Source organism: Cydia splendana, chromosome 13, assembly GCF_910591565.1.
Source record: "Cydia splendana chromosome 13, ilCydSple1.2, whole genome shotgun sequence".
In the NCBI taxonomy this organism is placed as follows: Eukaryota; Metazoa; Arthropoda; class Insecta; order Lepidoptera; family Tortricidae; genus Cydia; species Cydia splendana.
Genome location: NC_085972.1, coordinates 7,451,699 through 7,464,577, shown reverse-complemented (window position 1 = coordinate 7,464,577; position 12,879 = coordinate 7,451,699). Strand labels below are relative to the sequence as shown.

The window sequence follows — 12,879 nt, the reverse complement described above, 5'->3', positions numbered from 1 at the left end:
CTGTTCGCGATAACACACTAGTTTTCTCTCCTGTGGGCAATAGTTAACAGCTTGTGGGCATGTAAGTAATGATTTTATCATAGTTCTTTAAATAAAAGGAGGACCTTTTCACGTGGATAAGGGTTAAATAAGAAAATTAACCTTTATAGCCCTTAACTCTTGTGTATGTCTACAGGAAAGACATAACACAGTGATCTGTTTGACCCTATTCCGTTCACGTAATTTTAAAACACTGATTAATTGCAAATAATTCGTCGAAATCAACGAATGATTTGATACACAATTCATATTGGCCTAAAAAAAATTCATGTACCACACTGAAATTCAAAGTAGTGCATTTTGTTAACGATGAATAGGTACTTTTTTTAATTTAGTAAATCAAGTTTGCGATTATCTGTGTTAAAAACTGTGTGTTGTTTGTAAGATTATTTCTAAATCCTGACAGTAGTGTAATAATAAACACAATGCATAATTTAGCAACGTTTGTTAAATTATTAGTCATTCTTCAAAAAGCAAGACAGAACAAACATTTCATTTCTCAAATTTAAATCTGGAAATTGATTCAAATTGGAAATAAGAATATCAGTACATTTGATTCGTTTGATCCAAAGTAAATTAAAGGATCGTGAAGGTCTCATAAATTATAATTTATTTCTTATGTAGGCAATTAATCTCAATTAATATACGCTCACAGATTCGTAAAATATGCTTTTCAATAAACAAGCAAAATTTGTTTGATCACTTTTCCATAAAGGACGTCGTATTTCATAAGTCACTTGATCATTATATTTCCTTATATTTCAGTTAATTTTTTTTTTACATTTATAAACAAATGGGAGACGCCCGATTGGACAGCCTAGGTACCGCTGGAAGCCTGGAACGACGTAGTTGCTTAAAACAAAAAAACCGGGCAAGTGCGAGTCAGACTCGCGCACGAAGGGTTCCGTACCATAATGCAAAAAACGGCAAAAAAGTGGCAAAAAACGGCAAAAAAAACAACGGTCACCCATCCAAGTACTGACCCCACCCGACGTTGCTTAACTTCGGTCAAAAATCACGTTTGTTGTATGGGATCCCCACTTAAATCTTTATTTTATTCTGTTTTTAGTATTTGTTGTTATAGCGGCAACATAAATATATCATCTGTGAAAATTTCAACTGTCTAGCTATCACGGTTCGTGAGATACAGCCTGGTGACAGACGGACGGACGGACGGACGGACAGCGGAGTCTTAGTAATAGGGTCCCGTTTTACCCTTTGGGTACGGAACCCTAAAAATACCTCAACTTCGGCCATGGCAACTAGCGAGAGCTATCGTAAAGGGGCCCACTGATTAACAGTCCGCCGGACGGTATCGGCCTGTCAGTTAGAACAAAATTTTGACAGTTCCAAACAACTGACAGGCCGATACCGTGCGGCGGACTGTTAATCAGCGGGCCCCTTAAGACCGAGAGGCATGGCGTGATCTGGGCTATAACCGCGAAAGTCGAAGTTCGCAAATTGCGGGCATCTCTCTCTCATTCATTACGCTTTCATTGGAGTAAAAGAGAAAGATACCTGCAATTTGGGAATTTCTGTTTTCGGTAGGCCATCATAAAACATGCCAACTAATTTATTAGAAACAATCCAGCCGCAGAGCTGCGGCTTCGGCAGCCAATAAATTATAAACTTTGCGCTATTCGTCTTAAAGCATGATTGGAATTTAAACAGAACAAGAACTATTTGACCTTTAACAAAAGCCATAACAACGGTACATTGTAAATTATTATTGATGTTACGATCGCTTGTCACTAACTACGACTCGTAACAAGTTCGTACATGTCATAAGCATAACAATAACAAAACAAGTTTCACCAATTTAAACTTAGAATCTAAAGGCCTACATCTTACTATAGAGAAATATAGTAAGAATAGAGTGCTCACTCCATACATCCGTTTTGGTACCAAAACGACTATTATTTTCGCAGTCGACATCTAGCATCGAGTAGCGGAATTATCAGTACCTACCGCTACATGATACTATTAGCAAAAAGAATAGATAGTATAGAGGGGTCCTGTCATTGTAAATTTTGTAATCACTGTAAATTTACTGCCATCTATCGACACACGACTAAAACTCAAAATGAAAACGTATAAAGTTATCAAAAAAACTAGTGGCTCTGTGAGCTGTAGACCTCGCGAGCAGAGCTTGAAATAACATGGTGCTAAGAGCTTTAAATACACCGTGTTTTTTTTGATTTCCGTTAATTTCAAGGGTGCATTCCTGAGCTTAAATCAAGTAACTTTCTCAAAGACACCGATGTTCTAATTAAGTCCATTTCGGAGATAATCCATAATTTATTTTTTTACTATAAGGCCTCTACAAGCGTGTACACTTGCCTTAGGGCCGGCTTACATATTGATTAGTGTTTAGAATGAGTTCATACATTTGCTACTAAACTTAAGTACAATCTCGGTCGATTGATGTACGAAATGACATTGATATGTCACAGATTTAAATTGTTTGGTTGAGTTAAATGTAATGCCCGTGTTACAACAACGCTATATGCTACATTTAATTACTTTTTAAACAAAAAAAAAACAAAAAAGAAAACAAAAAAGAAAACAAAAAATTTTTTTTTTTTTGAAAATTAACTATGCCATTTAGTTCTTATAAACGTACTTAACTATACCCCGAAGTTAACGGAATTCAATAAAAACACGGTGTATAGTAAATTAAAGAAAAACAATACGAAATTTATGTGTAAAAAAATACAAAAAGTTATAATACTTATAATATCCCAGCATACAATTACTGGGGATCGAACCCAGACCCTCTGTGCAAACAGAAAAAGCGAACGTTTACAAACTGAGCCAAATAGTTCTTAGATGGGTTGACGAAATTTAGCTACTCCTTCTCAAATTAAAATTAGTTAAAATTAAATATCTAAATACCGCCTAAACCAGCGATAATTTTTTTCTGCATTTTTTGCTATTAACTCTGTAAACATGTTTCAAAAAGAAAAAAGTCTTATGATATCGATACGACTATTTGTTTAGGCGCCAGGTATCACGACTCCGCCATTTTTAAAAATTTCCAAAAACCGGATTGACAAAAAAATTTTATTTAGTCATAAAATTCGGTCACAAAATTTCACGAGAATCGGTTAAGAATTGCGACCTGTAGAGGAGAACATCCGGACATACGAAAGCAAAATGCCCGAGTCAAAACGTAGACCTTCGCTTCGCTTCGGTCAATTATATATATGGATAAATGATTTTATTATTTTTATATCATTTTGATCCATGTTCATTCACTGATATCTATGTGTTAAAATTGTTAAATATGAAACGGTGTCGTCACGCCATCTAGCCGAGTATAGGCTAAAGGTGTGTGCGGCATCTATTCGAGAATGACTTTTACTTGAATTCCGAGGCACGTTTTTTCCTTAGACTTTATTCGTCTTATACGAAGTTACATATGTCTTTGCTATTAGAATGCTCTGATGTCGCGACTCGCGAAAATTGTTATGTATCGAACAACAATTTACAACTAATATTAAAAGCGGAAGGAGTTGTAAATAGATTTCCGGTTAATCAGGTTATAATATTAGTTAAAAATTGTTGAGCATAGAATTTTCGGTCGGTGGTACATCGATTGTCAAGTAGCAGTACTGATAATTCCGCTACTCGATGCTAGATGTCGACTACGAAAATAATAGTCATTTTGGTACTAAAACCTGATGTATGGAGCTCAGCACTCCATCTATTTTTTCTCTATGATCTTACAAACACTTTGTAGCGTCAAGTCTCTGGAACTCATATTTTATAATCTGCTCGTACAGTTGTCATCAAATCTATCGGTGCAGCCAAGGTGCTCACAAAATATCTGGACACGCCCTCTATTGTCAAGGCGTTATTAGTACGTGTTCAGATATTTTTGAGCACCTCGGCCGCTCCGATATATCTGATGGCGACTGTACAAATACCGCTGCAGATGTTATTAAATTTGCGGAAATGCAATCAGATGCTGCGCAGTACAAAGTAAACATTATGTCACTAGACCGCAGTAATGTGCTGCATCAGAAGGTATACACGGATTTGATAATAGTTGTGACAAACAGATGATTAAATATTTACCCGTGATACCCACTTCTTGACATTCTATAGTCTGTACCTTTAGGTAGGTATTTAAATAAAAGTAAACAAACAATTTGTCCATTTTCGGGTGGTTAGAACATTTATTGGATAACCTACCAAATACAAAACCGCTTGGATCTGTCACTGGACGACCTGACTTTAACCTACTTTATTTGATCATGTAATGTTTTCATCTACCCTCAACTGGCTTAAGGAGCCATTTGAGGGTAGATTTTGTTTGCTTTTATTTAAACACCTAAAGATACAGAGTATAGCTCTTTGCGATTTAAAATTTCAACTGCCACATGAAATGTCATACGTAATCAGAATATTATGATTGTTTAAACACAGAAACTACTCTCTGTTTAATAACGAAATTTCCTTTTATGTACATTTAAAAGTTAGATAGGTACATATTAGTTTTAATACTTTTATTTTTATATTAAAGCTAAGAAGCCGTACTGTGATATAGTTTACTTTTATTAATTTCTCACTTTCAGATATTTCGAACACAACAAATTTAATAATTGTAATTAATTTCAAATATAAGTTGGATGTAAGCAATGATATACCCCATTATACATAAAATTTTACAAGCCTCAATTATTTAATTTATATTGTATCCCTTTCTCATAAGCACATAAGTCAAATTGACAGATTAAGACAAACGATTAATGGCTAATTAAGGCTTGTAGTGTTTATGAATAACGACAATAGTTTTTTGTACAAACAGCGACACTCTTAACTGTCCATCGGTGGACCTTATTACTAAAGGCATAAGGTCGACCAATGTACAGGTAACAGTGTGAGCGAATGGTATGAGGTAACTCTTAACCTTCTGTAAATAAAATGTATGATACTGTGCCTCCTCTAGCTTGTAATAACGTCAGATCGGTTCCAATCCGCCACTTTTACGGCCGTAGAGGCGCCTCGAGCACAACTGTATTATTCAAGTCCTAGTCCGGTGGCCGATTGCATGAAACCCTACCTGATAAAAAATATAGAAAATACCAACTCTGTAAGGGTACCTGACTTTTAGTAGCTTCAACCGCTCTTGGTTGGCCGCGGCTTAACTTGGCAAATTTTGAGCACATGGCAAAAAAGTGGTACAAAAATTAAAAAAAAAGAAATGTGGTCGGACTCCAGAAACTGCCAGAATAAGATGTCACGATTGTCGCGACTGACGAAAAATATATTGCTAAGGGTCTCACCAGATATATCAACGCGCATTCGGCAAAATCCAATAGAAAAAAGCTTTATATCCGCGCATTAAGAGCGAAAAAGCCGTCGACGCCTTTTTTGCTCTTATTGCGCTGACGTAAAGCCATTTCCTGTCGGATTTTGCCGATTCCGCGTTGACATATGTGGGGGAACTCTAAAATAATTTACAACTAATATTATTACAAGCAGAAGGAGTTGAAAATAGAGTTCTAGAGTGAATCTGGTGATAATATTAGCTGATAATTGTTGACCAATACTGATAAATCCACTACTTAACGCTAGATGTCGAATACGAAAAATACCCGCGTTTTGGGAAGAAAACTGATGTATGGAGTTAGTACTCTATTCTTACATATTTTTCTATGCTAAGAATAGAACTTCCGAAACAGACACAAGTTTCATCACCCTAAGTGCTATAATTGAGATAGGTACAGTAAAGTTACTAAGAGGTAATAACGTCTAAAATGTTTACTTATAGCAAGGTAAATTATGATGAAGTACCGTTTCTGTAACATTCTGGCCCTCACAAAACAACACCTCATTAACTTGGAAGTAATTCAATTTTTCGAGAAGCTCCTATTAGGAGGCCATGGGTGAGCGACTACGAGGGAGGGAGCTGGCAAGCCAGTAATAAATTAAATCACGAGATGGCGCTGGTCTATATCGATCAGACACCTGTACGGATATGATGATTCTGGTCTACGTGACAGCGTGATAAAATGGTGTCCGTCACTTACTAACCCGCAGTGTTAAAAAGTGACGGTTATTTTATCATGTGGTTATATAGCCGCCCACAATACGCCTACAGCAACTTTTCCCATCACGATAAAGTCGGGCATGAATTAAATTTTTGGCATCACGTTAACTTCAAACTGTCCTATTTCGTATTTATTGTCCTATTTTATCAATGGCTGTGTATATATTAGCTAATGCATGTTTTCTAAAAAACAACTAAGGAGTTTATAACGATTACAACGCTCAGTCTCACTAGCTAGCTAGCTAAATATAACTTTTGTTCTGCAGGCACAATACGCGCTCCGAATTTTCAAAGCCATGCAATGAGCAGAATGTCTGCTGCTAAAAGTGCTGGTGATGACCTAGTGCCATAAAGCTTTTAACGTAAAAGTGAGGCGGACGTTATATTATCCCATTGGTTCACTTTTTAGGCGAGTGCAGAATCTGTTAATAATTTTTGACTTTATGTAGGTATCTGTAAATTATAAGTAACTTGAATACAGGTTGTATTATAATATCAGTGAACGTTCCACGGCCATGGTAGTTCGTACTCTCTAAAAATGAACTTTCAAAGAGTCGCGCCTATTAGTGACCATGCTAAAATATGCCCATCCAATTCATATTCAATTCCAGCTTTATAGGAATATAAAGCTATAAGTTCGAAAAATTATGCCAAAAAGGAGGAAAAAGTTAAACAACTTCTTAAGTATATTTTTTGGAGATAAAATTCACTTAAGTTAGGGGTCAATCGGGAGGGCGCTTTTTTATGATTTGAGTTTCGGGAAAATACTTAAACCAGGATACCTACTTATCATTGTGCTCAAGTCAATTTGTATATGTTAACTCTAGATATATTGAAATGAACTTCGCCAGCAGGCACATATCGCTGCCCCAATATTACAGGGTTCTATGTTTCTATGTTGTTTCACTTTTATCGAACTGAAATTTGAACATTGCCATAGTGACATTAAGTCGAATTTCAACTATCTTGAAAATGTAACATAGAACCCTGTAATATTGGGGCAGCGATATGTCACTAGTTTTCACTGCAAACTTTCTAAAACTCACCAAAGTTTGAATAAAGACTTATTTAATTTATTATTCCCCACTAAATGGGTAAACAACCTTGCAGTGATGGTCACGGAAAAGTGCTGTGTCGAAAGTGGTCGTTGTGTGTGCTAACAATAAGTTACGTCAAGTGAAATACGGCGCAAACCGTGCCAATTTAATTCTCAATATATAATGTTCTCAAACGAACTTGTGTTTTGACTTCTTTGGACTTCCATTGAAGAAAAATTTGTACGAGGAATATTACCTTGCAATTTGGCTCTCTTGCGGTCTTCGGCTTCAAAACACTCGTCTGGTGTAGTGGGATTATTGGTGTTGTCCCGTGGATATATCTCCCTCTGTAGACAACAAATATCTAGGTACTATATCCATACCAGTTAATATTATGACACTGTAGTACAGGATAATATTTCTCAAATTATTATGGAAAAAATTGAAACGGAAAGTTTCAATCTATGATGACAAAAATATGATGAGTTCCTTTGTACGAATTTCGCAACTTTCGAAACTTTCCAGCGACATCAGTAATCGGTTGTTTGTTTTGATTATTTCTTGGCTAATTTCCACGAAACCGTGTGGTAGGATATTTTATTTTTGATATCCATTCCACGAGAAAGAAAGGAAAAATGACACAGATCGAATTCCAAGCTAATGTATGAAATACATATAATCGTTATTAAAAAAGCGGCTATGTGCGAGTCGAACTCGCCCATGAAGGGTTCCGTAGCAGCAAGTAACATAATAAAATTGCGGTTTACGATTTATGTTATGACGTATTAAAAAAAAAACTACTTACTAGATCTCGTTCAAACCAATTTTCGGTGGAAGTTTGCATGGTAATGTACATTATATTTTTTTACACACACATTTTACCACTTTGGAAGTGTCTCTCGCGCAAACTATTCAGTTTAGAAAAAAATGATATTAGAAACCTCAATATCATTTTTGAAGACCTCTCCGTATGGGTTTGATGAAACAAAAGAAATATGTTTCAGTTCTAAGTATGGGATTAGGAACCCCCAAAATTTATTGTTTTTTTTTTCTATTTTTGTGTGAAAATCTTAATGCGGTTCACAGCTAGAATACATCTACTTACCAAGTTTCAACAGTATAGTTCTTTTAGTTTCGGAAAAAAGTGGCTGTGACATACGGACGGACAAACAGACAGACAGACATGACGAATCCATAAGGGTTTTTTGTCATTTGGCTACGGAACCCTAAAAATCACATTACAAGTTAAAAAAAAAATTGGTTTTAATTAGTTAATTACTTTTGGCCATGAACATAATATGTTTAATACACTACAATATCTGATATATAATAAATATGATAACAATGTCATTGGAAAATATTTCTTTAAAAAGACTGTGAGTATGTCAGTTAATTTTTTTGGATATTTTACTAAATAGATAGATAGATAACATTTTTGATTTATAATTTTACAATCCCTATACCTTTTATTATCAAATACGAACGTGACTATAACTAGACTATAGACTTTTATTCAAATAACTCTTCAAGCCTCCTTTTAAAAAGAACAGTTGATTTAATAGCATTACAAATATTACAATAATTAATCGTTTACAATTCTGGTTTTAGAGGGCTTTTATATTTTCTATAAAAGGTACCTACTTTACTCCTATATTCATAGTCAGCGCTAAGACCCAAATCACTTGAAAAGGTATTCAATAATACTTAAAATCTGCCTTGAGAGCTGCTTGGAACTTGAGTGCACTTAGACAATAATATAGTCTAAGAATTGAGTAAAATTTACTGTGAGCTGTGGATTTTGCGAGTCTCCAACGATTTAGATAAATCAGCTTATAAAGAACCACAAATCCACAGCATCACGTTCTATGGCTTGGTACAGTTGGACACAAATAAGGTTTCGCCTAAGATAGCCCGATTCTTAAGGTTAGGCAACCTTTTGTTCTTCTATGTTCGCGAGTACCATAGACAAGCCAAGTTCATAATAGTTCATATTAAAAAATAGAAAAATAAATAATAATATAACGATGGGCCATCTTAGGCGCAAGTGAGGTACTTATTGATAGAAGCATTTCGTACTATCCAAAGAGACGTCAGACATGAACAACATTTCGACACACTTCGGACATGAAAGAACTATCTAAGAGAGACGATTTAGTAACGGTTGGCTAATACTATTGTGAACTTTTCTGATGAAACTTTAACATAATGGGAGTACATAGCCACCGAGATATGCCATCTTCTAACACAGGCGTAGGCACATTGTGTTTGCCATTTGGGGCATTTGGTCATCAAATTACGAGCAATCTAATGTCCTACTAACTCCATTAAATAAGTTTGTTTGAAATACCTACCTACTGGTAAATTGATAATGGTAATGGCAAAGTAATGGTAATTTGAACCGTCCTAATTCGTTCAATAAGAACAGAATTTGTTAATTGTTGACATTTTCGCCGCCATGGACTTGATATAAAGTCAGTACATTTTGTGCCCGATACGCCACGACTTCATATGTCATACGGGTTGTTTACATGCAATTTGTGGCTTGGCGTTGATGACACTTTATTACTTCAGTGACGTGGCGGTGAAAAGGTTAAAATAAGAAACATAATGTGCAATTGTGCATATTCGGCTCGATTCGGAAAATGAATTAGATTTCTACTAGACTTCAACAAGTTACGATACGGATAATTTAAAGATATTTGTAAGATAGATATGTCAAATTTGACGTTTCCGCGATTCTGGAGGTCCTCTTGAACGATTTCGACAAGTTATGACTTAGATATCGAAGTCACATCTAGTCGATATCTAATGTAGATCTAGTTGATCTCTAAATCGTCTCAAGATCTTGTGATTATCTCGAAATCCGAATATGCCTGTGAGTCTTTTTTAGGGTACTAGATCACAGGAAAACCTATTAGAAATGTGCAGTCAAGCGGGGGCCGGACTTATGTACGGAACCCTTGGACCGACTCGCACTTGACCGGTTTTTAGGAAGTCGGTTGACATAAAGTATAAAGTATTCAACGCGAGAAAACTCTTTGTTTTATACGATCATAAAATACTTATAGCACCATTGTCATTTTACGAGCCCTGCATACAAGGTGCTTGTTAAGGCTGGCTTATGCTACACCGATCCGAGCCCGAACTAATTTACTGAAATACCTATCCTTCTTTTGTGTAATTTTAGAAAGATATGTATTTAAAACGTAAATGAATTGTTTTTTTTTAAATGTGTATCAGTATATTGATACCTGTAAATTACAGGCTGTGATCCATTCCTTACAAACCCTACTACATACATACATACATACTGTCTGTCTGTCTGTCTGTCTGTCTGTCTGTCTGTCTGTCCGTCCATCCGTCCGTCCGTCCGTCCGTCCGTCCGTCCGTCCGTCCGTCCGTCCGTCCGTCCGTCCGTCCGTCCGTCCGTCCGTCCGTCCGTCCGTCCGTCCGTCCGTCCGTCTGTCTGTCTGTCTGTCTGTCTGTCTGTCTGTCTGTCTGTCTGTCTGTCTGTCTGTCTGTCTGTCTGTCTGTCCGTCTGTCTATCCGTCTGTCTGTCTGTCACCAGGCTGTATCTCATGAACCGTGATAGCTAGGCAGATGAAATTTTCACAGGTGATGTATTTCTGTTGCCGCTATAAGAACAAATACTTAAAATAAAATATAATAAATATTTAAGTGGGGCTCCCATGCAACAAACGTGATTTTATTTGCCGTTTTTTGTGTGGTAGGGAACCCTTCGTGCGCGAGTCCGACTCGTACTTGGCCGGTTTTTATCAATCATTATCATCATTCCACGCAGATGAAGTCGCGGGCAAAAGCTAGTATCTTCATAAAATATAATATCATTAATATGCGCCATCTAGTAGTAAGTGATATAACTTTATGACTTGCAAATATCGTCCTCAAGTAGGTAGTTAGTTTCGCCCTGGCTAGAGGCCAAATCATACAGCTAGTTTCACTAGCAAATTCTCTAATGCAATAACACGTTCTATAATATAATATTATTGTTACTTGAATGCCAATTCAAACTTACATTTTTACTCCGTCTTATCATCATTCACCCGTCCGTCTCGCTCGTGCCAATATAAGTAAGGACGAGTACAAGCGAAATGCAGGCGCAAATGATAACAAAATGAGATGTTATTTTGAATTTACATACACATGCACGTTAGAATCGGGTACACTACATAATTCCGAAATATTTTATGCCGAATTTTAAAATATCGAATTTTATTATTCTGATTTTTAAATGCTCGACCCATCATAACAGGTGCTTTGTTACTGCACACCGTTGTATGGGGACCTTGCACTTTGAGACTATGCGCTGAAACTTGGCACAGTTGATTCTTAGCTGGTCTTGAGCAGATACAGACCGGGAGACCTCGAGAGCCATGTCTCATTTAGTGGGGGGAGGGGGGAAGTTCGACGCCGCCGCGCTTCACTTGGAGCAACATTTCTCTAAAACTATACCTATTAGGGAATGTAATATATCATTTTCGGATAAATTAAGGATGAGGAATCTAGTTTTGGAACAAAAACAATGCACTTTCTAACAAAAAAAAAGCATAAAGTAGAAAAGACTAAAAAACGTATTTTTGATTTTTTCATAATTACCAATTTTTTTTTAAAGTATAGCAGGAATCTGAAAACAAAAAATACAGTCGTAAAGCTACACTTATTACGTTTAAGAAAATATATAGTTTAATATACAAAACTGTTGATAAATGGGAGATAAAAAATAATATTAAGCGTGGGTCAGAGTGATCTCAATACAAAATATGATGAATGTGGGAAAGTTACTTATAATTTGTTCTACAATCGTTTATTTTTCTTGTTTTTCGTAAATAACTCGTAAACGGTAGCCCACAGCAAAAAAATATCTGTTACGTAAATAATCTGTTTCAGATTTCTTATAAAATAAGTACTACTGTTTTTCGGTACCATCAATATTAAAAAAAATATTGAAGGGAGAAAATAAATACTTAGGTCCCCTTTTTTAGTCATTCGTAAATAACTCGTAAACGAAGGCCAATAGCAAAACAATTTTTAGTACATGAATAATTTGCATAAAATTTCCTACAAAAAAGGTCATTCGAACTTTTTCGCTAGGATCAATATTAAAAACGATATTAAAGAGAGAAAATAAATTCTAAGGTCCCCTTTTTAAATATTGATCCTAGCGAAAAAGTTTGAATAACCTTTTTTGTAGAAAATTTTATGCTAATTATTCTTGTGTTAAAATATTTTTTGCTATTGGACATCCTTTACGAGTTATTTACGAATGACTAAAAAAGAGGACCTTAGTATTTATTTTCTCCCTTCAATATTTTTTTTAATATTGACCTTAGCGAAAAAAAGGAGCACTTATTTTATAAGAAATCTTAAACAGATTATTTACGTAAAAGATATTTTTTTGCTGTGGGCTACCGTTTACGAGTTATTTACGAAATTATTAAAAAATAAACGATTGTAGAACAAATTATAAGTAACTTTCCCACATTCATAATATTTTGTATTGAGATCACTCTGGCCCACGCTTAATATTATTTTTTATCTCCCATTTATCAACAGTTTTGTGTATTATACTATATATTTTCTTAAACGTAATAAGTGTAGCTTTACGACTGTATTTTTTGTTTTCAGATTCCTGCTATACTTTAAAAAAAAATTGGTAATTATGAAAAAATCAAAAATACGTTTTTTAGTCTTTTCTACTTTATGCTTTTTTTTTGTTAGAAAGTG

At 35.4% G+C, this 12,879-nt stretch overlaps 1 protein-coding gene and 1 long non-coding RNA gene across 2 annotated transcripts in view; one reads left to right on the top strand and one right to left on the bottom strand.

Moving 5' to 3' along the window:
• Window positions 1-12,879, top strand: part of LOC134796436 (uncharacterized) — a 266,691-nt gene that overhangs the window by 167,997 nt on the left and 85,815 nt on the right. The gene's annotated exons all lie outside the window — the stretch shown is intronic.
• Window positions 1-12,879, bottom strand: part of LOC134796336 (uncharacterized) — a 127,812-nt gene that overhangs the window by 47,392 nt on the left and 67,541 nt on the right. Inside the window, exon 19 of the mRNA XM_063768476.1 lies at window positions 7,391-7,481. Coding sequence (XP_063624546.1) covers window positions 7,391-7,481 — 91 coding nt within the window. The remainder of the gene's footprint in view (window positions 1-7,390; window positions 7,482-12,879) is intronic.